Genomic DNA, 26,359 nt, shown 5'->3' on the forward strand with positions numbered 1-26,359 from the left:
CCCTATACTATTGTTCCTCAAACATGAATATCCATCAGACTCACATGGAGACTTCTCCATATATCCAGACTGCTGCTGCCTTTGACTCTTATAGTTTCTAATTCAGGATGTGGGTAGTATGGGCTGAGATCTAAGAGTCATGGGTCATGCTGACACTATGGACATGGAGACTTGAAGAACCAATCCCCTAAGGGGAAAAGGAGCTTATAATACAGCAAGGAAGAGAAATTATTACAAGTCAAAATGATGGGTGCTTAGGGGGAAGACACTCGATATAGTGTAGGTTCAGGGGAAGGAACATTCTTATCCTGTGGAAGTATTGGAAGTGGCCCAATGAGTCAAGCTGTGAAGGAGTGTTAAACACATTCTGGTAGTAAATTATGAACATAGAGATGGAGAGAATCTGGTGAGACCATGGTATATTCAAAGGCTAGGTACAAAAATAAAGGGATGGTCCTAAGCAGAGAGTCCAGTGCAGAGCTGCCTGTACTTCAGTGTGCAAGCCTGTGATTCTCCAGAAGTGGCAAAGCCCACAAATGGAGGGTGACCTTAGAGTAGGCTGGTCTAACTGTTTCAGGATGTGTGGCAGTGTTCCAGGATGTGGATCTCTGGCCTCTAGTTGCTCCCAGAAGTAACAGTCAAAAATGTTTCCAGACAGTGTCAAGTGCCCCCAAGAGACTTTTCAAAATGGCCAGCGTAGAAGTTACATGGTGGGGCTTTTCATAGACCACAAAGTATACAAGGTGATTTTTTTTAAAGCAATTTCCATAAATATTTTTTTTAAAAAGGCATAACTTCTATATTAAAAGAAGAAAACAGCACTGATAGGGAAGCATGCAAGAACTTACATTTAATGAAAACTCAAAAGCATGGGAATTATTAGAAACTTCACAGTCACTGTAGGTTTGCATCAGATTGTTATAGTATCTACATGCTGCCATCTTTCTGCACCTCTCTAAAATCAGCTTCTCCTCAGGTATAACTCAGTGTAGGACAGAGCCATGGAGCAGGAACGAGATGGTGGGAGTTCAGACTCTAATGATTGAATCTTGGGCATGTTAAGATTACAGTGGTATTTCACAACTTGAGAACTGGTAGCCCATTAGGACTGAGCTACTTGGAAGTTCCACAGAGTAGAAAACCCCTCCCTTCCAACAATGGGACTGAAAAGATCAGCTGCTCTCCCCAAGAAAATGGGCTTTAGGAAATGGAGTTATTCATTTTTGAAAACAACCAATGAACATAATACGTTAATTAAAGCAGGCGGCAAATATTTTCACAGATCAGTGAGCTACTGCGAAAGGGTATGGTACAATTCAAGTACAGCATTGGTTAAATGTCATTGCATGACCACACTGGGCCTTTCAGAGTAGAGCTGTGTTAGCTAATTCAAACACTCAACCTGAACATGTATAACTTCCAAAAATCCCAAGCATCAGACATCAATTCTACTTGACAGCTGGCCTTTATGTTCAGCTTGCATTACTTCTGAGACTTACACATACTATTTTTGAATGCAAAGAATGAACAATACTTCTGTGGGGGAAGAATGAATACAGAAGGCACTGAAAATCTTCCTAAGACAGAAATTAACTCCTTAAGAGCTCTACTACAAGGATGAGCTGAAGGCAAACAGAAAAGCATCATGACAGCTGCCTTTTCAAAAAGGCCTGACCTGTTCATTCTCTAGGTTGCCAATACAGGTCATGTCCCTGACATTCAGCAGGCTGATAATAAAAGGCAAAGCACATGACTGTTGGAGTGGAAGAAAATACAACTCAAAGAAACTCCCGCTTGTGTTAAGTTCACATCCTGATCATGAACTTGTTGGCCTGGTAAAGACTTAAAGCAATGCCATCTTTAGAGGATGCCCTCATGCTAGTAAGGCCTACAGTAGAGAATGGTAAACATTGTCTACAGTCAAAACCCCAGCACATCAGCCTGATGCTATGCATTCACTCCCACTTTCTCTATCCACAAAAGCCCAACATATTTCCCCCTGGAGTTGGCCAATAGAAACCCCAAGAAGGAGACGCCAGAGGATATCTTTAGTTCACCAAGGTCACTGTTATTTGGTGGTAGTCTTTAACCTAAATGCCACACACTCTGTTGGATGGCCCTCTCCTGCCACCACCCTTTAATGATAAAGTAGACTAAATCTCTGTAGAACTTCCTCATCATTTCTGAGTTTCCTTCCTGCTGTCCAAACCCTGGTAATTTGAAGATCTTTGAACTATTTTCAATGACACCATGCAAGGATGTGTTCTCCGTTTACAGGCAGGACCCTGTCTAACCCACTAATGTTCTGCCATTAAAGTGTGTCTCCACCTATATTCCTCCTTTATTGCGTTTGAGACTGAATGAGAGTGATCTCAGAGACTAGAAGGCACATTTCTCTCCTGTCATAAATATGGTGAATTCTCTCCAAGAAAAGACAGAATTGGAATCAAATGTTGCTGATATTTGACTCAAAACTGGACACTAGCAAAAGAAAATGTTGAAAAAATATGAAGTAAATTTACCTGCGTTGATGAGATCAGCATCAGCTTCATGCTTTAGTGGGTAGGGGCCCTGTCAAATACAGCACAGCACACATTCAGTGAGTAACGAACAGAATCACATTCCCCCCGGTCAAATACTGAAACAATTTAAATACCTTCCTTGAAGCTCTAGAAAGCTACCATCCAAACTTTTCAAAATCAATTACTGCGTTTTCATAAGTCTTTCTCACATTGATTATGACTAAGAAAGTGAGAAATAGCTCCTAAAAATTCCTGGTCCATTAAGGAAAGTAATTCTTTAATGCCAGGCATGTAGCTATCAAGCCTGATCAAGTCTTTTGATATTTTTACCATAACAATATTGTCTACAAACTTCATGGAAGAACCACACAATCAAGTTGTATGTGTGTGCCTACATTTCTAGTACTTTTTCTTTGTTATTTGTTTAATTTTATTCTTGCTTGTTTAATATATGTGTATATGTGTGTATGTAGTACTTCCTGTTTGTTTTCTAAAAAGAAAGGTAATATAGAGTTGGAAGGGTGGGGAGAGGTGTGGAGATAAGCTCTGTAAGGAGCTATCCCAAATTAACCACTCACAAAGGAACAATTAGGTGTTTATTTAGTTGTTTTTTGGAGACAGTTTCTCTGTGTAACAGACGTGGCGGTCCTAAAACTCATTATGTAGACCAGTCTGGTCTCAAACTCACAGATACTCACCTGCCTCTGCTTCGCAAGTGCTAAGATTAAAGGGTTGCACCACCACCATCCCATAAAAAAGTAAGTTTTCTCAACAGAGTATAACTGGGTGTACAAACAAGATTTAAGATCTCATACCCAGGAGTAGACAGTTGACAGAAAATGAACTCAATAATATTTTTGAAGGGTTGTTTTTTGTTTGTTTGTTTGTTTGTTTTTGGTCTCATAATGCTTTGTCTGTTTTGTTTTGGCCTTACAGATCTTTCATGCTTTCATGCTGTTTTTCTGTGTGTGTGTGTGTGTGTGTGTGTGTGTGTGTGCGCGCGCGCGCGCGCGCATATGTATGTCTACATCTGTATGTGTTTTTTGTACTTTCTTTTTTGTGTTTGAGTTTGTTTTATTTTTTAGTTGCCTGTTTTCTAATAATAAATGGAGAGGATGTGGATTTGTGTGAGGCTGTATGAAGCATCTAGGAAGGCTTGAGAGAGGGGAAGTTGTGATCTGAATATACTATATAGAAAATCTATTTTTAATAAAAATTAAAATTATTTTTAAAAGCATACACTGAGAATTTTTCAACAATAAAAAAGAAAAACAATAACAAAATAATCTCATGATTTAAGCTTGTGACCTTTGTTGGGTTCCATTAATTGCTATCTTGGCCCACATTGAGCCTGTGGGCCACAGGTGGGCCACAGGTTGAACGTACTTGCAACCTTTTCTGGTAGGAGAGTGAATGCCACCTGTACATTGTTGTTTGGCTACGAGGACTTGGAAGAGCAGCCCTTTCAGTTTGGCGTATAACACTTTGAAGGTCTAAATTTAGAATTCTAATTTTAGCCTACTCCTGGGCATCATTATCCCCTTGCTCCATTCTTCTGTGCAGAACATTTAAAAATATAATTGTGTGTGAATGTGTGTGCATGAATGTATGCGCATGTACACGTGTGTATGTATGCATATGTTTTGGTAGAGATCAAAATGGGGACTTCACATGCCATGCACATGTTTTCTGCTATACTTGAGGTACAAGGTACAGCCTCAAGGTAATCTCATATTCCTTTTTATAAGGTAACTCTACTGACTTGAATGGAGCCAAGCACTTTTATATCATGACATATACTAACAGGGAAAAGAAAAGATGTGAGAGTTAAGAATGAGTAAACATTGGTGCTAAATTTTTAATATATTCCAAAAGAGGGACTGAAAACTATCTTATGAACACAACTGACACCTAATATTTCAGGGCTCTTTCAACATTCAATGTGAATAATTCACAAACACTTCACTTTTTCTGTCTTCAAAATCAAAAAGCTGACCACTCTAGACAACCTCAGAGGTTCTACAAAGGTACAGGTTTTTGACATTAATAGAAATCTGCTTCTATCCGGGCACACAACATTTTTATGTCTCTGAAAATGACCATGAGATGGCTAAACCAAGAAGTATCTACTAAGTATTATGGTCATCATGCATATTGCCCATACAGGATATATACTCTCCTGAATAAATAATTTTATTGTGGTTACAGCAAAAGTGTACTAAGAAATAATAAAACAGTGGGAAATTATAATGAATAAATAATATAATATGTACTACTACAAATATCATTTGCCACAGTTCGTAAAGAAAGGCTTAATTGTCAACTTACCAATCCCAGGACTCCATTTTCACTTTGAAGATGAACAGTCATGTTTGGACTGATGAAGTTGCTGGCCAGAAGAGGTATCCCTATACCCAAGTTAGCTGGGAGAAAGATGTTAAGGAACAGTGCAGCAGGAGTGGAGTCTGAGCTGTAAGTCTTTGCACATATAATTCAGAACAAGAGTCTTCTTTAGAGAGAAATTGTTATGAATATTATAACTGAATAAATTCTCCAAACACTCTCTGCGTACTCACTGACGATTCTCAGAAAAGAAAGTCTCTAATTAGTCTCCATTTTCCCATTAACATTAATGTGCTTTTTCACAAAGATCAAAGGAGTGACTTCAGAAGATAACCAAAGTTATCTATTTTAACAATAACATAAGTCAGATTTCATTTTCATCAATGTGTTTAGCAAGCCTGGATTAATATATTAATGACTGACATTACTAAGCATGGCTTGGGCTTTGTTTAAAAGCTATTTTCACTATACGAAACCCTCTCTAAAAAGAAAAACGATTTAAAATTAAAAAAAAAAACCAATCATTTTTAAATTTAAAAGAAAAAAATCCTGATCAGACCAAATTGTCACTTAAAGTCCATCAGTTGTTTTGATGGCTAGAGTAATGCTCACTGGTATGTATATCTGAACATAACCAGGAAGGAGGGAAGGATGCATTTCAGCAAATGCTCTATGGCCAGAGAAGTAGCTATGCACCACGAAGCTTCAAAGAGCAATCTGAGGGCATGAGACCTTGTCCCTTCCACATCTAAGCAGGTCAAGGCTAGTTTGTCCTCCATGTCATAAGGCTGATCTTCTTCTCAACATAGGCAGAAGAAGGACATCAGACATCTGTGTCCTCTGCTATGCTACACGGTCACTTCTCAGAGAAGACCTCACCAGAACTGACTTAACAGAAAAACAGTGGCACTCTGAAGAGGTTCTAGTGACAGTGAAATCTTTATGAATCGTGAGACTGATAAAGGATACCATACATGCCATCCTCAAACTCAAGAGCAGCTCTCTTGATGATGCGCTCCCTAACATCCTCTCCAGGCTTACCCGTTTTGGCTTTTTCAGCTCCTTCATTTCGAAGCGATAAACGCTTTAAAGTAGAAACAAAGCATTCATGTTCAAGATCTGCTTTCAACTTTATCATTGCTTCAGTAAAAAAATTTGCAGGGAAAAAAAGCACTCATTAACAGTAGGCGGCAAGTCTACAATATAATGGAGCATTTTAGAAAAGAATACATGAATGATATTTCATGACAGAAATCATTCTTTAGGAAGTAAATAGGACAGGTCAGATTTGTTTGAAGAGGAAGACAGACGTGCTTGCACTGTGAGGCAAACAACCCCTTTGTCATTGTCATTCTGACTACTGCACTGTTCTACCTAAGACTTGATAGTTGAAGTCTCCTTGGGTGTTCAGAAACTGAGTCTGAATAAAGGAAACAACAGAGCCCTGGACATCTGTTTCCTGGGGCTGTCAGAATGTGTTTACCAGGTGTTGCTGCTGCCAATTGCCTATTTCCACCTGCAGAGTCTAGACTGGCTCTGTGATGTGTGCATCGAAGGAATCATGCAAACAGCCAGGGAACAGTTTCCATCACTGAGTCTCCTTAAAACAGACTGTTCTGTTTGTAAATATCCTACCCTAGCTCTCCGGCCTCCTGAGAGCAGTCTGGGAATGTATGTTGTCTTTCACTCTGATTCCTAATATCCCCTGCTATATGTCTATTATGGTGCTAAAGTCCAGGAATTTTGGAATCTTGGCATCAACTGCAACCTGCTAGGTCAGTCACTGTAGAAAAGCCCCGGTCTTCCTAGTACTCAACCCTTGAACACCTTCACACCCATCATCTTCCCATAGTTCAATGCCAGTTAAAAAATTATATTCTTTCTTCATTCCATAAAAGTACAAAACTATTTCAAGACAGTTAGATAGCTATGAGCAAGCACTAAGACTCCAGATGGGTAAAGCCACCCAAGAGCCGATTATTCACCTCTGCCCTCGAAGACAGCTTTCGAAAATCAGGAATCGCAAATTGCAACCCTTACAGAATCCTGGCAGATATGACAGCCTACGAAATACTAAGATGTAGAGACACTGTTAGTCTGGGCAGGCACAGAGTCAGCTCCTTTCCAAAGGACACCTGAAGCTACTACTTAAGATGTGAAGTAATGCTGCTCGGCTCCAACCTTCTGTCACCTGGAATGGCTCAAGAAACATGTCTCCTGTAACTAGATCCATACAGACAGGCAATAAAGCTCTGTAAATTACCTCAATTCTCTTCTCATATTTTTCTCCTTTTATAAGGCGGTGTACATAGATCTTTGGAATGTGGATATCTTCTGGGGCAAATGAGCCAATGTCTACAATTTCTTCAACCTAGAGGAAAAGGAAGAAAAAAAATGGTAAGTGAGCCAGTGAATGCTTAAAATGAACATGTTTATGTTTTTAAAAGTAAAGCATACAAATTCATATACAGCTTTGAACACAGGATAAATAATATATATATGTATCTATACAAGTACATGCAATGTATATCATACTTTTTAGATCCACAACTGAGCAGACACTAAAATCCATATATCTCAGTGAAAATTCAGGACACAAAGTGACAGAATATAGCCTTTTCCAAAAGAACTTTGGTTATAATTTTATCAAAATTTTCAGGGCAGTTGCTTAGACTTTCATAAATTGCAGCTCAGCAATGCAAAGCTCAAAAGCACACTCCTTAAAATTAATGAGAAATTTATCATATCAAAGACGCAAAACTGTAACAACATCTGTGTGGTCAATTGAAGAGGTTTTTAAATATAGATGCAAACTCCATTCACAGCCATTTTTAATTACTCCTGTTGTTCACTTCCTAGGATCGTGACAAAACTATAATTGTTGAAATTATTTCACTCAAAGATGAATAATTGATTTTAATATAGAAATTTCAAGAAGGAATTATTAAGTAATAACTAGAAATAGTCAAATTAATTTGAAGCAGTCATTCACAGGCATTTTGCAATAACATAAAATGTCCCCAAGTTAGTCTGTTATTTTAGGATGAATTTTTTTTTAAGTTTTTTTTTTTTTTTTTACAACAACATAAATGAACTAAAAATGACAAGAAATCAAGAAAAACTAACCTCAACATTAAATTCAGGATAAAGCCAATTTTGGTTAAAGAATTAGCTTTCTCATGACAGATGCATATAATGGATGTCATACATGCTATGGCATGACTCTAGATGCTTCTCATGGTCCATATGCAGAGTTGGGGAGCCCTCGGGTCACTGAAGTGGGGGCTAGCATTTATGGATGATATCCCCTTCATGTGTGCACTATGCTCTCTGGCCACAGTTGAGGTAACTGGATGTCCCATCACACATCCCTAACCGCTGCCATCTAGCAGCCCACCAGAGGCCCAAAGGCAGTAGGCCTGCCTGATCATGAAGGAGCAATTCAAAGCCATAGCCCCAAATAATCCTTTTCTCCTCATGAGGTAATTACCAAATCTTTTATTATAGCGACAGAAATCTAATACAATACCAAAAGCAAATAATTATTTACTTAAATGAGCTGACCTACTTATATGAGGAGAGTTCTTTTGAACCTGCCATCTACAATATTAAAGGAATTAGCCAGAAGTCTGTGGAGTCAAGTCCTCACCGTGCTACTTTGCTAGCTGATCTGCCACCAGGCTCCTGCCAGAGAGGCACAGGTTCCAGGAGATGTTCAGTTATCACACACTACCCACAAACATCCAAGTAGAGTGAGTGTAGGGATGGACTGGGAACAAGTAAGAGGGATAGGGCATTGTGGGTGCTCCATGTCCGTCAATAGAAGATGACAGGAAGACTTCTTGCCCTGTACTCTTGTACTCCCCTCTGAACCTTTCTGGTACATTTACGCTCATTCATATTCTCTCTCCCATTCTTCCTCCATCTTTCCTTTCCTCTTTTTCTTTCTCTTCCCCCTTCCCTCTCTCTCTCGGTGCATGTTGTATATGCATGCACATGTCTGTGAGGGCAGGTACATGTATGTGTGCAGGTAAACATGCACATATGTGCATGTGTATGTGGAGGCCAGAAACTGTCTTTCTCAATCTCCCCCACCCCTTATTATTACTTTTTTTTCTTTTTAAGACAAGATTCTTTACTAAACGTCTAACTCATCAGTTTGGTGAGGCCAACTAGCTGATGAGCTCCGGACCCAGGGATCACAGATATGTGCTGCCACCATTGACTTTGTTATGTGTTTACTGGGTTCCAAACTCAGGCCGGCACGTTCTACAGAAGGCACCTTACTCACTTAGCCATTCCTCTGATGCTTCTTCTGGTTTTCTTTCTACAGAGTGGGAATCAGGTTAAAAAGAGCTAGAAGTAGTTCTGAGCAGTTAAGTACTGCTGCTAAGTTTGAACTCCATTGCAACTTCAAACCTTTATAGTTCATTCACAAGTCCACATTTTCAATTTAAGCCTTCAATGAAGTTCTTGACTTTTAAAACATGTTTCTAATATACTGAGGAGATAAATGAAGGCTTATTATTCAAGCAAATATTGACCACAGTATTATAACATCAGAAAACATCAATGGTCAATCATAGGGTATTGATAGAAGTAAACATATTACATGTCCTAACAGAATTAACCAATCTTTATGCTTTTGTAATACTGGATAGCATCTCACAATTTAATGTTTCATAAAAATACAAGATTTTTACAATCAAATACACACACACACACACACACACACACACACATATATATACTTCAATACAATGACATCATTTTCCTTTTTTTCTTTCCTGATAAACTTATTAATTGCAAAAATGAGTAGATATTTGGACACATGTATTGCATGGATCAATTCAGGGTAATTAGCATTTCATTACAGCACAATCATGTGTAGACCTATGAGAAGCAGAAGCTCACTGAAATTCTAATTATTCCTCTCTCTGGATAACTATATAAGTCATTTCTGTGGGAGGGGGCTGGTTGCAGAGGCCAGAGGACAACCTCAGGTGTCATTCCTGAAGTGCTGCCCACCTTGTATTTTCAAGCAGTCTCTCACTGACCTGAACTGACCAAGTGGCTCAGCCAGCTGACCAACAAGCTCTGCTGGTCTTCTCCCCCCAACACCCCCAGGGTGGGAGGCAAACATTCATCTTGCCCAGGATGAAGCGGGGTGGGCGGGGGGAGGGGGTAAATGTGGATCATTGGAACTGAGCTCAGTTCCTGATGCTTACAAAGCAAGCACTTCATGAACTGACAGGTATCTCTAGCCCTGTACAAGTTATTTCTGTTTCCCTTTCAAAGGGGAGAAACCTGAAAGCATTTGGGGATTAGGGAAGGTACCCATGGCCTCACAATTGCTAAGTACATATTCTGCTACTGAATTCTATCCCCAGACCCTCATAAATGCTATGCATTCAAAAGATGAAAGAGATACTAAATAAATGATTTCCCAAACTAGGAAATACAAGCATGTAAGAGATTTCACAATTAGATGTGTACCTAACTCACGGGGCATGGTAAAGAGAAAACAGAAAAGCTATAAAAACCAATTACAACATTAGGAAACAAACCATAGAAACCTTTTCCCTATTATCTTGATGACAATAATGTGAGTTCTTTTCTATACCTAATGTTATTCTGTCTGGCCTTCAGATCTGCTGGAATTAGCAGCTTCTTAATGAGTCTGCTTGACTAACCCTTTAGCAAGATCCAGGAAAACAATAAAAAGGGGGTGGGGGTGAGTGGTTCTCACTGAAACTAGAAATCTCAAGAGAAAACAATCACTATTGATTTTTCTGGTTCTGTCAATTAGTTTCCCCAAAACTTATGAAATCAAGACAAAGTTTCAGTACTAAGGGCAATTATAACATAATAGAATGAGCATGGTCTAGTTTAAAATATTAGAAAGCAACAATTTGGTTAAACATAATCAATTCCACACTTTGTAGTGCTAATTTCTGTACTGTAGAAAATGCAGGTGCAACATTTGTCAGAACAGTTCCTCTGTGCCAACCAGTCCTATACAAACAAGGCTTTCTTGTTGGCTAGCAGAGCTGGTAGCAAATAACTGAAGTGCAAACCAAGAGGACAAAGTCTGTTTTCAGACAGCCTATTAGGGGTTTGATGTCAACAAATCAGAAGAGGCAGAAATATCTTCACGGTGTCTGTGCACATGACTGAAGATGATGCCAGTTTTGAGTGATTGTGAGACACACCCAGAAAGAGCCAACAGGGTGATTTAAAAATCCAGTGTATGTTATAATATAGGCAAGAAAGAACACCTGTCAACAACAAATGAGATGAGCTGCTTACAGGGCCTTCAGTAAAGACAGCAGAAGGCAACCCTTACCTTACCAGAGAAGAATCAAAGGACCAGGAAAGGGGGCAAAGGTAAACATCCTCAAACAAGCACAGGATGGAAGAAAGGTGGTAACTAGGAACAAGCCAGCCTTCTACCCTGGGACTGTGACTAGTTCTCAGAACACCATCTGGTACTGCTCTGAATCCAGACACTTGAGGCTTCTCTAATTAGTATTCCTCTTCATTCAGTCATTAGCAGGAAAATAGAGGCTAAGAAATGCTAATCATTGTTGACTTTAACTCTGTTCTTAAAGGTTTACTCTCTTCGCCTTGCACCTTCCTGCTTTATAAGTCTGAAAGTTTCATCTTTTTTATTATCATTTATTACAATTTATTCAATTTGTATCCCGGCTGTGGCCCTCTCCCTCACTCTCCTACCAATCTTACCCTCCCTCCATCTTCTCTCCTTAGGGCCCTCTCCTGGTCCACTGATAGGGGAGGTCCTCCTCTTCTATCTGACTCTAGCCTATCAGGCCTCATCAGGACTGGTTGCATTGTCTTCCTTTGTGGCCTGGCAATGCTGCACCCCCAGGGGGAGGTGATCAGAAGGTGTTCAGAGAATGTGCAAATGAGTTCATGCCAGAGAAAGCCCCTGCTCCCCTTACTAGGGAAACCATTTGGAGACTGAGTCTATGGGCTACATCTGGACCTGAGTTTTAGGTCCTCTCCATGCATTGTCCTTGGTTGGGATATCATTCTCTTCAGGGCCTCCAGGGCTCAGTTTTTTGTTGTTGTTGTTGTTGTTTTGTGGGTTTTTTGTTTTTTGGTTTTTTTGGCTCTGTTGGTCTCCTTTTGGAGCTCTTGTTCCTTCCAGGTCTTTCTATTTCCCCCTCCTTTCATAAAAATTCCATGCATTCTGCCCAAAGTTTGGCTATGAATCTTAGCCTGCTTCAATACCTCAATAGAGTCTTTCAGAGGCCCTCTATGGTGGACTCCTGTCCTGTTCTCTGTCTTCTCCTGTTTCTGATGTCTATCACATTTGCTCTTTTGAATGAGGATTGAACATCTTCCCTAGGGTCTTCCTTATTGTTTAGCTTCTTTAGGAATACATATTTTAGTATGTTTATCCTGTATTATATGTCTAAAACCACTTACGAGTGAGTATATACCATGTGTGTCTTTCTGTTTCTGGGATACCTCACTCAAGATGATCTTTTCTAGTTCCCACCATTTGCCTGCAAATTCCATGAATATCGAATGGCAGAGAAACACTTAAAGAAACATTGAACATCCTTAGTCATCATGGAGATGCAAATCAAAACAACCCTGAGATTTCACTTTATACCATCAGAATGGCAAAGATCAAAAACTCAAGTGACAACAGATGCTGGAGAGGATATGGAGAAAGAGGAACCCTCCTCCATTGCTGGTGGGAATGTGAACTTGTACAACCACTTTAGAAATCAATCTGGTACTTTCTCAGAAAATTAGGAATAGTGTTACCTCAAGATCCAGCTACACCATTCCTAGGCATATATCTGAAATATGCTCAACTATACAACAAGGACATTTGTTCAACCATGTTTATAGCAGCTTTATTCATAATAGCCAGAATCTGGAAACAACCCAGATGTCCCTCAGCTGAGGAATGGATGCAGAAATTGTGGTCCATTTACACAATGGAATACTACTCAGTTATTTAAAAAAAGGAAAAGATTCATCTTAAAGCCCAGAGAAAGTATTCATAAGGTAAGTATTCATAAGATAAATATTCATCCCTGGTGACAATATTTTTGTATCTGCTTGGAAAACATCTCAGATACAACAGAGGAGCTGTAAAGAAACACTTTTTTTTTTTAATTTTAAGTGGCAACCTCAGTTTGTTGCATCCACAACCATGGGCCTGACCCCTTAAAGTTGCCGGTGAAAAACGGCTACACACCTGCAGAAATCTGCAGTGATGTAAAGAGAGGGTTCTGCACAGAGCAAGGAAAAGACTCCCATCTAAACTTTGTTTCCTGAATCACTTCAGCCTTCATGGAAGGTTCACAGGAACACTCTTCTTTTGTCAAAAAAAAAAAAACAAAACAAAAAAAAAAAAAACAAAAAACAAAAAACAACAACAAAAAAAAAAAACAAAGGCCCAAGTCTGAAGGAGAGGTACTTTGGAGGAATCTAGTTTTACCCAGAAGAGAAACTGTGGAGAAATATTTGTCATGCAGGAAAATGCAAAGGATGACTACCTGCTTAATCCCTGGCTAAGGAAGAATGTAGCCACTTAAAGCATATGAGAAAATAACAGGGAGCTTAAAAGCCCAAGAACAAAAATGCACATGGACATCATCACAGAAATGCACAACAACAGGAGGGCTAAGGAGCCATCAAGGTTATAGTAATTATACTCAGACACAATCCTCTTATCATCATTAGAAACAGTAAGGAATATGACTGCAAAATCATCACTGAAACTAGGCATATCAGCTCTCATGCCAAAGAACACTCTCTACTGTGTCTAGAGAAAACAGGCTTTGATTTAAAAAAAAAAATACTGTCAAGAAAATGTGCACATGCTTGGACAGTCAGACCTATGGGTGAAATGTGATAAAAAAATATATATATTTAAAGTGAGGCTGAAAGGAGAAAAACTATCACACTGATGGCCATAAAAGCAGACCTTTTACAAGAACAAGAGTGGTAAGTCTTAATGGGAGTGACAAAACTGTCGCAGGATTTTTGGAAGATCATCTGTTGACAGATTCTGTGTGGCTCCCTGACAAGCTCTGCCTTTCACAGTGTAACCATGGCAGGAACACTGATCCTGGTCTCTGAACCCATAAGGACCCAGTGTTTGGTCAAGGAGAATTGATGGGGGTCTTGAATGAAAACAGCAGTATAAAATTGGTTTTGTAGTGAACCAGGGAGTAAATCCAGAAAAAAAGTCCTGGTCTTTGAGGAGGTCTATCTCCAGATTTCAGGGAGTTTGGAGAAAAGAGAAATCAGTTCCAATGTCATCAGCTTCAAATGACAAATGGGCCCCTGGAGGACAGGAGAACCCACTCTGACATTCACCTTGATGATAGAAAGAATTTTCTGTAAAGAGATGAGTTCCATAAATACAGCACGGGCGGCCGTATCAGCTCACATTCTAAAATGACCCCCATCCCCAATACAGAAATGCATGAACTAGGACACATGGAAGATTTCTGACACTTTTAGAAGAATGCTAAAGGAGTGAAGGAAGAATGATCTGAGGTTTGTCCAAAGAGCCAAAGGCAATGAAGGGATGTGTTCTGTTGGGAATGATAATCTTTACTGCCTAGACAGCAGATCTGCCTCTATTTTTGTCATAGGAAGAAAAGATAGAACCTAGCATGTTTGGGGAAGAGTGAAATTCTAAGAAGAAATATTGATTTCCCAGTACTCTTGAAAATCCTGAATATACAATCACTGAATTGCCACCAAGAGAAAAATGGTGGAGACATCAGAGGCTCAACAGCACTCCTTTTCAGGACTCGGGTCATTCCACAGTACCACGTGCCAATGGCTCATTAGCGGTCAATAGGCGTGGCTGTAAAGAAAGAACAGATGTAACTGAACAGCAGTCCAACCTTCCTCCAGTGCACACCATGCGAAATGAACTTCGCTGGTCTGTGACCAACCAGCACATAGGAAAGCCAGGAGAGAAGACGCTGTGCGGGTTCACACAGCATCAGACCAAGGCCCTCAAGCAGGAGCTTCACAGATGGAGAGAGAAATGTGAGCCAGGTTCATTCACTTTAAACCAACAAATACACGGTAAGCACAGGTGAGAATCAGCAAAGAATGAGATGGTTCAGAAAGCTTACTCTGATGTGGAGAGAGATGACAATTCAAAAATCAGAAGTGCTGGAGAGACGCTCAGCAGTCAAGTGCACTGGGGGTTCTTTCAGAGGGCCTAAGCATCATTCCTACATGGCAACTCACAACTGTCTATAACACAAGTTCTAGCTGATCTGATGCCCTCTTCTGGCCTCCATACCGCCATGGTGCACAGACATAATGCACAGGAGGAGAAAATATACACATACATAAAAATAAAGAAAACACTTTTTAAAAATTTAAAAATAAAAGTGAGGGGTTGGGGATTTAGCTTAGTGGTAGAGCTCTTGCCTAGCAAGTGCAAGGCCCTGGATTCGGTCCTCAGCTCTGAAAATAAAAAAAAAATAATAATAAGATAAAAAAAATAAAGTGAGTGTGGTGGCACCGGCCTTTATTCTCAGCACTCAAGACACAGATGCAGGTGGATTTCTGTGACTTCAAGTGTAGCCTGGTCTACATAGCCTGGTGTAGACCTGCAAAGGCAACATAGTGAAGTCTTGTTTCAGATAAAGGAGCTAAGGAACGAAAACACAGAAATATTTCAGGGCCTTACAGAACCCTGGAATGGTGGTGGTATAGTTTTTGCTTGGTTTAACTTTGGAGAAGGAATGTGCTCCTTTATGAATCAAATTAAAGCTTCAGTAGGTACACATACACATAGCACACACACACACACACACACACACACACACACACACAACCTTTAATCTCTTCCTGTGGAAGAGAAGCCTCTGCTTAAAAGGTTCCCTGACTTTGGGTCTGTCCTACAAACATCTTTGTCGTGACCTTAAGTAAAGGAGTTAGGGAGATCAGTGTTACTATAAAAGAGCAAGCAAGGATCAGGGTACAGTCAACAATTCTAAGCAGACAAACTCCTGTCTCTATTAGAGAAAGCAATGTCAAGTTTATGCCTAAAAGTTTGAGCAAGAAAAACTAAACCTAGGGAACCTAACCACTCCTTTAAATGGCATAGGATAGTATGTCACTGTGGCAAACCCATATCTTAACACCATAGTTGTAGAGTCAGGTTTACTTTCTGACAACCAAGTTATTTTTCACTGCAATTAAAATAGGTGCCTTGGATTGGAACTTCGGGGGATCACCAGTAGGTATACAATGAAAGGCAGTGACACCTCACCCTAAATTTATTGATAGCTCAGAAGATGGAAAGATCTTCCATGCTTATGGCTTGGCAGGATTAACATAGTAAAAATGGCCATCTTACCAAAAGCAATCTACAGATTCAATGAAATTCCCATCAAATTACTAACATAATTCTTTACAGACCTGGAAAGAAAAATTCTCAACTTCATATGGAATAACAAGAAACCCATATTGCTAAAACAATCCTCTACAATAAAAGATCTTCTGGAGGTATCTCCATCCCTGATCTTAAGCTACACTATAGAACAACAGTAATAAAAACTGCATGGTACTGGCATAGAAACAGAATGGTGGATCAATGGAACTGAACAGAGGACCCAGAAATAAACCCACACACTATGGACACCTGATTTTTGACAAAGACGCCAAAACCATACAATGGAAAAAAGATAGTATCTTCAACAAATGGTGCTGGTCTAACTGGATATCTACATGTAGAAAAATGCAAATAGATCCATACTTATCACCCTGCACAAAACTAAAGTCCAAGTGGATCAAAGACCTCAACATAAAATCAGACACATTAAAATCAGAAGAAAAAGTGGGGAAGAGCCTAGAACTCATTGGTACAGGAGACAACTTCCTGAACAGAACACCAACAGCACAGGCTCTAAGAGCAACAATCAATAAATGGGACCTCATGAAACTGAAAATCTTCTGTAAAGCAAAGGACACCATCATCAAAACAAAACGAATACCTCCAGATTGGGAAAGGATCTTCACCAACCCTTTATCTGACAGAGGGCTAATATCCAGTATATATAAAGAACTCAAGAAGTGGAAAAGCAACAAACCAAGTAATCCAATTCAAAAATGGGGAACAGAGCTAAACAGAGAATTCTCAATAGAGGAATATTGAAAGGCAGAGAAACACTTAAAGAAATGCTCAACTTCATTAGCCATCAGGGAAATGCAAATCAAAATGATCCTGAGATTTCACCTTATACCCATCAGAATGGCTAAGATCAAAAACTCAAGTGACAACACATGCTGCAGAGGCTGTGGAGAAAGGAGAACCCCCCTCCACTACTGGTGGGAGGAGAAACTTGTACAAGCACTTTGGCAATCAATCTGGCACTTTTTCAGACAACTAGGAATAGTGCTTCCTCAAGACCCAGCCATACCACTCCTAGGCATATATCCAAAAGAGGCTCAAGTACACAATAAGGACATTTGCTCAACCATGTTTGGAGCAGGTTTATTTGTAATAGCCAGAAACTGGAAACAACCCAGATGCCCCTCAACTGAAGAATGGATACAGAAATTGTGGTACATCTACACAATGGAATATTACTCGGCAATGAAAAATAAGGAAATCATGAACTTTGCAGGTAAATGGTGGGAACTGGAAAGAAATCATCCTGAGTGAGCTGTCCCAGAAGCAGAAAGACACACATGGTATATACTCACTCATTTAGATATATAATTTAGGATATACCTATATTATAGGTTTAAAATCTGTACTAAAGAAACTAATTAAGAGGGAGGGCCCTGACTAAAATGTTCAATCCCCATTTCGAAAGGAAAAGAGGATGAACATCAGAAGAGGAAGAAAACAGGAAACAAGTTAGGAACCTGCCACAGAGGGCCTCTGAAAGGATCTGCCCTGCAGACTATCAAAGCAAGATGCTGAGACTTATGGCCAACTGTTGGGCAGAGTGCATGGAATCTTATCAAAGAAGTGGGAAATAGTAAGATCTGGAGAGGACAGGAACTCCACAAGGAGAGCAACAGAACCAGAAAATTTGAACACAGGAGTCTTTCCAGAGACTCATACTCCAACCAAGTACCATGCATGGAGATAACCTAGAACCCCTGCACAGATGTAGCCCATGGCAGTTCAGTGTCCAAGTGGGTTCCATAGTAATGGGAAGAGGGACTGCCTCTGACATAAACTGATTGGCCTGCTCTTTGATCACCTCCCCCTGAAGGGGGGAAGTAGCTTTACCAGGCCACAGAAGATGACAGGAGTCATTCCTGATGTTATTTGATAGACTAACATCAGAAGCAAGGAGAGGGGGACTTCCCCTATCAGTGGACTTGGGGAGGGGCATGCGTGAAGAAGGGGAAGGGAAGGTGGGATTAGGAGGGGAGGAGAGAGGTTTATGGGGGGATACAAAGTAAATAAAGTGTAATTAATAAAAAAAATAAATTAAAAAAAGAAAAGAATTATTGATAGCAAATAGTTCAGTAGTGAGAACTACGGCCACCTGAGAAGTTCTTCCACCCATGTCTGGCTGAAGCCAAGCCCACTGTTGTGCAGACTTAGTGCATGCTTTAGGAGCTGTTGCAAGTGTATGCTTGCTAACATAGATGGCCCCAGTTAAACTAAATGGGTCACTATACAAAACCAAAGGCCATGAATGTGGCAAAGGGACTGGCAGGCATGGGAGTAGAACTTATGGGGATGGGAGTGAGATAAGAGACAGGAACAGGAGAAGGGGGAGAAAAAAAGAATACATTACATACATATGTAAAATTATCAAGAAACAAAATCTATCATGAAAAACAACATAAGAGACAATGGGGGCCCTTTCTGCATAACTCCCTGCAGTCTGAACTCCTGGCAGTTCCTTTACCTCTCTGTGTTCCTTGGTGTCCTCATTTCAATGTGGACCTCTAAAACAGGGGTTGTGATGTAGGATCATGTAGTGATTTCTGGAGAGCCTTTCCCATCAATGAGGGGGCAAGTGCATGCCAGGAGGTTACTGCATTTAGGAGTATTACTCGGAGACTTAAGGGCTTTTCAAAAACAAGGTAGAAAGGTGGATTGCCTAGGAAATTCCACCTGGATTTAGTAGCAATAATACTTGTGATTCATTTAATCATTACATTTTTATTTAGATCCTAGGTATTTTATTAAATCCTAGATTTAATGGGAAGTGCTTGAACTTTTTTTTTTATTTAACATGTTTTTTATTTAACATGAATTTTTATTTAACTTGTTTTTTGTTTGTTTGTTTATTTGTTGGTTTGGTTGGTTTGGGGATTTTTTTTTTTTTTTTTTTTTTTTGGTTTTTTTGAGACAGGGTTTCTCTGTGTAATAGCCCTGGCTATCCTGGACTCATTTGTAGAACAGACTGGCCTTGAACACACCAAGATCTGCCTGCCTCTGCCTCCCAAGTGCTGGGAGTAAAGGCGTGCGCATGCCAGGCCACACTTGTTCTTCTAGCATCACTCTCTATTCATGCCCTGCCTCTACTGTCCAGCTTCTCCTTCTTTTAGCCCTCCCATGAACTGGTGCTGGCATGCACATTTTCTAGGTGTTATAAGATGCCTTACCTTATATCTGGAAAAAAAAAGTAAAAATTAAAGTATGCTTATCAAGTTGGAGAGTGATACAAAGCCAGAAAGAACAGCTAATAAAAACTGGCAGGCTGATAACTATATGAATGAAGTTCAGCGCGAATTAAAGCTAATAATATACAATGATAACTGAGCTTTTTAGAATAAAAGATTTATTTATTTATTATTTATAGAGCGTTCTGCCTACATGTGTGCCTGCACACCAGAAAAAGGCACTAGGTCATTATGGGCAACCATGTGGTTGCTGGGAATTCAACTCAGGACTTTTGGAAGAATAGCCAGTTCTCTTAACCTCTGAGCCATCTCTCCAGCCCTGATACCTGAGTTTCTTATTCTTAAAATAATAGCAGTGTTTGTTGAAACATAACAAAAGGTCTTAGTGAACCACAAGCATAAAGACATCCCCATCCAAAAGTGCAGATTCTTTCTCTCCACTTGCTAGCTAGCCAACCTCAGAGTTTGTATGGCCTTCAGCCTAATGCTTCTCATTATGCATATGAGTCACTTTAAAATGTGGGCTATTCATGAAATGAATGGGGCAGTTGGAGCCCTTTTTAGAATTTTGCCTAAAATAATTCAGTCTGTTAAAATCATGACTTACAGAATAATCAATAGGACATACTGACCCAAAAAGAAGGAATATTACAATGAAACATCCCAACAGCATTTTTGTAATTTAGAATAAAATTTTAATGCAAAAATAGGTTATAAACATTATTTACATCATCACCATTTCTAATAACAAACCTAAACAGTCTGTCTTGGACTTTTCTGGTGTTCTGCTCATAACTTGTCTGACAAAAAAAAAAAAAAAAATGCCAGTCTTCACTACATACATATAATTTCATAATGTATGCTTTCATAACATGTAAACCACATTCTCAGTTATCTAAGTTTTACATGCCAATTCTTTTTCTAAATGGAAACTTAAGTCTTTAACAAACCCAGAGAAATAACTAAATGGAGTATACCTAACCAAAAGAATAAAATATTTCTAATATTTTTATTCAAAACTCTAGTTGATAATAGTAAGAATAAATAACTCTATTATCACTTACTCCAGGAAAATCATAGTGTGATTAACAAAATGAAAATAAGGACAGTTCTCAGTGAGAAGAATTACAGAAAGCTGGACAATTAAAGCCTGTGGAGTTTTACAGCCACAGTCTCACAGTGTTGCCAAATATAATTTTAATGGTTAAAACCAAAATTTTAAAAAGTTATTCTCTAAGGTATTCCCTTCCATTTCAGGCTATTAAGCATCTTTGGAGTTTTTTACAATCTAAGAACAGAAAGTAACACATAAACTACAAGGCAGAAGCAGGTTAAATACTAACACTTCCGAAACACAGTTAATGTTGCTAAATCTAACAGAGTGCGACTTGAATCCAGTTAGTGAATGATTCAGTCATCCCTGAACCTAACATCAGTTAGCACTCAGTAAAGCAGAAGGTTCATAGTCCTTCATTTTTTAAGTGTTCTCCACTCTCTAGTGTCTATGAAGCAGCAAGTAAAGTGTAGTCCAGTTCATTTCAGTAAGAAAACTAAAATGTTACGTTTGGTTTTCCTAATTTAGTGTGAGGTAGCCATAAAAATACAAGGCCAACAAACTTCAGAACAAAATGCCCTTTTTCCTCCCTGTAGGTCTATTTCTAAAACATAATCATTGAGCCCAGAAAAATGTATACACATCTGTCACATTCTCCACTATGACTTGAGCATTAAGATCAAACTGCCTATCCATTAACATAAGCAGAAGAGACATGCAGTGAGCTTTTCCAGATTTTACAGATTTTTTACAATAAGCAATACCAACATATAATAAGCATCACTAGAGAAATCAAGGTGGTCTTAAATCCTTGCCTACTTGACATGTGCAGCTCATCCCTGAAACTCAACGAGGTATTTAAGTTAAAGCCTTATCTTTTCAGTTTCTTTTTTAGATTATAATATCTAATTACAACATGTCTCCCTTTCCTTTCCTCCCTCTAATTTCCCTTCTAAAAAAAAAAATAGGAATAACTAGTTGATATAATTAAACCCAGTACTTGAGAAGTTGAGAGTAAAGGATTGGTAGAGGTGGGGTGGTCCTCCTGAGCTACAAGATGTATCCCAGGCTAGCCTGAAAACCAACCAACTAACAAACAACAAAAGTAAATGGTGTCAATACATCGTAAGAGAAACTTTTGTCCACATGATCCTTATGCTATGCATTTTAATGGCTTCTATGATTTAAAAAAAAATAAGACAACAAACAGTGCTACAAAGAAAATACTAGCTATGAAGTCATGCATTGAATTCCTGGCCTTAAGATCAGTTAAGACTGTGTTCTTATGTAAAACACAGAAGATCAATCTCTAAAATGCTAAAGGAAAGTATAAACAATGCCTAATAATCATTCCACCCCTCCCAAGTGGTAAGGTTGCCTTGTTTTCTGAATATTCTGTAAACAAGTCCATACAGGATACACATTATTGGAAAGTGACTTTTTAATTATTCTGTCTCATTCTGACACACTGGATCAATCATCCTTTATTACTGGGCACATGCTGCTAATTGCAACACATGATTTTAATTCTGTGTCACACAGTTTATCTCCCCCTGCCCCACTCTCAGTAGTTGGCACACCAATTTCCTCCTGACAATGCAGTTGGACCCACAAGGGCAGGTTATGTGCCATCAATCTATAGCATTTACATATTTCACTAACTAATATGGCTTGGTCTACCTTAGCCAGATATAGCCAGCATTAAAAGGCACATCTGAAGATAAAACAGTCCAAGGGAAGTTGGAGGAAGCTAGTCACGAATTACAGAACAACTAGGAGCACATTATTGCAGCTCAGCACAGGACCTGACAATGGCCTTAAATACAAAGCCACCAGAGAGAAGAACAGAGAGAAACACATTTTTACTTTCTTACACCAACTCATGATAATGATGTCAATCAAGTAGAATGGGCAGAACATTTCTAAGCTTGGAAACTGGTGCTTATCTTGTGAAATATCTGGCTCAGAAACTCAAACATCATTTAATGAGCATCTATTATGTGCTTGCCATGCATCATGCCATATGCTGGTGATACAGAGATGGGTTATGAGGAGGTCATAGGAGGTACCCAAGACTTTCATGGAGAAGACAAGCAGGCAGATACAGTATACTATGGTGAGGAATGCTATGATAGGGGAGGGAATCACAGCGAGAACAGAAAGGGCACCATGAAGAGCACAGAGAAGACACTCCAGGGAGCAGGCTGTCAGGGCGAAGGCATGGAGGACAAAAAGGTTGGAAGCTCTTTGAGAAATGTGGACAGAGATTACTTGAGAAAGATTTGGGGAAGCACAGGAGTGGAAAGGGGTCAGAAAAAAAAAAGTTTGAAATGTTTAATCAAAGGCAACAATGAACCTAAATTTGAAAAGGGTATCAGAAGTGACAACTGCTCACTTGACAACAGCAGACTTTAAAAAAAAGAAAGAAAAGAAAAAAAATGTAATTTTCTTCCTTCTTGAGAAAAACTCACAGGTTCACCTTAGCTAATGTCACCAGGATAGTTTTGTTTTTGTTTTATTTTTTTGTTTTTCGTCCAAAAAGGAATATTTTTAAATTGTGGCTTCTCTTAGTCTTATCAGTTTTTGACTATGCACCTGGCCTCCTCCAGAGGACTCGTAACAGGCTGCTGGTATATTTGAATATATTCTAATTTTAGTAGGCTACCATGTGCAGCATGCTCAAACTACAAGAGTGATGGATGCAAATGAGCTTAAAAGAAACACAACCACTGCCATGGAAGAGATCAGGGAGAAATGTTCATTGCTTTTCCTCTCACATAGTTCATGCTAAAATCATTTATGAAAGCCATGACTGTAAAATGCTTTCTTCATTCAGAGATATTCATGAACAACAACAACACACCCCGGAGATTAACTCCTTAAAAAAAAACATACACACACACAGTTACTTTAAAATACTAAACAATCTTGCATAATCCCAATTATCCCTTCAGTATTTGTAGAGCTGATCTATATTTGAAGTGGTGAAAAATAACACTTTTGACAAGGTCTCTGAAAGGAGTGAGGAAAGCCAGTATTATTTTTGGTGGGAATGACTTTAAAATCCCAAGCTAAATTCTTAATACAAACACAGGATGAATTGATAAGTAGGCCAGAAGTTGTTTGTTAACTAAAAGAGGAAATGGAATTTTTATCCCTTTTGCAGCAAGATGGTTTTATAAGAGCCTCCTTGGTTTATGTCAGTCACACTGCACTATTTAATAAGTATTTCAGAAGATATAATAGGTAACGATTACAGAACCATCATGGCATGTTAAAAATAAGACCCTCTGGCCCACCTTCTCTTTGTGTGAATAGAATCTATATTCTCAATTGCAACCAGATGATTGTATGAGAAATTATGAGCATGATTTTTCAAAAGCTGACTCAAAAGAAGGAATTAACAGAGCCTTTAACTAGCATTTTATTTAGGGAACAAGCTCTGTAGGAACAGCTGCTGGCCACAGCCACCTTTCTTCATTATTTATCTCAGGAACTGGGGGACTGCTGTATGTCCACACACTGTTCCTACTCCAGTATACTACCTAGCTAAGCAGCCAAGCAGCCAAGCAGACAGACAGAAAGATTCTCAGGGACGCTAAGTTCAAACTCCAGCTCTTGTGGACATGTGTACCAGCCACACTCTTGAACCTTATCATTCTTCCTCTGAAACACTTCCTCATCTAAGTGGGAGACTCAAGAACAGCTGGCCCCAGCTAGAGAGCTTTCATAGTGCTATAAAGCAAAATAGAGGCTGCCCGGAAAGAGAAGACACGAATGGTCTTACCTAGGCTGGATCCTGAGTACTACAGTACTGACTTGCCAAGGGGCAATAGTATGACTACTGTAGGGGGTAGAATGTTTGAGGTTGGGAGTAAATAACCAAGTGCTTGTTCACTGAACCATGCTCTACAGGAAGGAATTCAGAGTAGACCTGGTCAAAAGCCCATGCCGGGGGAGGTCACGGGATACAGGAGGAACTTACAGTTTTGACCAATGTTGTCAAACTTCCTTCTAAATTTTTATGCTTATACACATACATTCTGCAGCTCTCAATGTTGGTCACAGAAGCTTTTTCCAGGGGGCAGCAGTTGCTGCAAAGACTATTAGCTAGGCAATGCACTCAGGATAAACAATGGTGAGTGTTTGGGGGTACATAATACATTTTTATCAACCTCTTTGCCCGCATCACCAAAAAAAAAAAAAAAAAAAGGAGCAAGGAAGAAGCAGAGGATGGGGAGAAGAGCCGTGCGTGGATTACTGTCTTCAGGACGTGATGTAGCTAGGACAGCCTGCAGCACAGCAAGCCAGACAGTAGTACTCTACACATAAATTCACAAAAGACATAAAAAGCAAGCAAGCAAACACAAGATATTGAATAAAAATCTAATAATCACCTTCACTTGTCGATCAAAGTCACAAAGTTACAATTATGAGACAGTATTTTTACCTACCAAATTATCAAAAACATGTTTAAAATACTATATTCATGTTGTCAAGAGCTCAAAATTATACTTGTAGATGTCACTGTAGGTACAGCTTTTATAGATACAAACATAGACCAGAACTTTTAAAAATGTGTTGTGTATATGCACATATGCATACACACATACAAACTATGATGGTGGGGGATGAATGATCAAAAAAAGATATCTAAAAAAGCATCAGGAAAAATTGTGAAGATGAAAATCAATAGAAAAATGAAACAATCGATCTTTAATATAAACTTGACCATAACAATATATATTTCTTTGGGGAAATTTTTAGAGATACTGCAAAGCACATTTAATGTTCTACATGCTGAAAAAATATATATAAAATAGTCTTAATTTTATGAAAAGAAAATAAAGATGTGTCCAAACAGGAATTAACAAAATTCAGCCAAGACACTGCTGACTTCATTCTCCCCTAAGGTTCCTTGGCTTTCAGCAGTAAGATTCTCCACATTAATTCTATTCCATCCTCTTCCCAATGTCTTTGGACCTTTTTGAGCCATGAGAATTATGTAAAATACCTAGTAAACGACCTTAACTCCCACCATATGTAAACATCTACAGCAGTAAGATTAAACACAAAGAGAGCTCCCGTAGGGTAAGTATCACAAACTCACAGCCTAAAACACTACTTAAGAAAATGCTTTATTGGCCTGCCTACAACCCAATCTTTTTTTTTCTTTTCTTTTATTAGTTACACTTTATTCACTTTGTATCCCCCCCCCATAAACCCCTCCCTCCTCCCCTCCTAATCCCACCTTCCCTTCCCCTTCTTCACTAATGCCTCTCCCCAAGTCCACTGATAGGGGAAGTCCCCCTTTCCTTCCTTCTGATCTTAGTCTATCAGATCACATCAGGAGTGGCTGCATTGTCATCTTCTGTGGCCTGGTAAAGCTACTTCCCCCCTTCAGGGGGAGGTGATCAAAGAGCAGGCCAATCAGTTTATGTCAGAGGCAGTCCCTCTTCCCATTACTATGGAACCCACTTGGACACTGAACTGCCATGGGCTACATCTGTGCAGGGGTTCTAGGTTATCTCCATGCATGGTACTTGGTTGGAGTATGAGTCTCTGGAAAGACTCCTGTGTTCAAATTTTCTGGTTCTGTTGCTCTCCTTGTGGAGTTCTTGTCCTCTCCAGATCTTACTATTTCCCACTTCTTTGATAAGATTCCATGCACTCTGCCCAACAGTTGGCCATAAGTCTCAGCACCTGCTTTGATAGTCTGCAGGGCAGATCCTTTCAGAGGCCCTCTGTGGCAGGTAGCTAACTTGTTTCCTGTTTTCTTCTTCTTCTTCTTCTTCTTCTTCTTCTTCTTCTTCTTCTTCTT

At 39.3% G+C, this 26,359-nt stretch overlaps 1 protein-coding gene across 1 annotated transcript in view; it reads right to left on the minus strand.

Moving 5' to 3' along the window:
* The window catches only part of Oxct1 (3-oxoacid CoA-transferase 1), a 121,345-nt gene that overhangs the window by 58,903 nt on the left and 36,083 nt on the right, over positions 1-26,359 (minus strand). Inside the window, exons 8-11 of the mRNA XM_055601121.1 lie at positions 7,129-7,236; positions 5,835-5,949; positions 4,851-4,945; positions 2,523-2,571 (exon numbers count right to left, since the gene is read on the minus strand). Coding sequence (XP_055457096.1) covers positions 2,523-2,571; positions 4,851-4,945; positions 5,835-5,949; positions 7,129-7,236 — 367 coding nt within the window. The remainder of the gene's footprint in view (positions 1-2,522; positions 2,572-4,850; positions 4,946-5,834; positions 5,950-7,128; positions 7,237-26,359) is intronic.

Source organism: Psammomys obesus, unplaced genomic scaffold, assembly GCF_907164565.1.
Source record: "Psammomys obesus unplaced genomic scaffold, mPsaObe1.curated_primary_1811, whole genome shotgun sequence".
Taxonomy (NCBI): domain Eukaryota; kingdom Metazoa; phylum Chordata; class Mammalia; order Rodentia; family Muridae; genus Psammomys; species Psammomys obesus.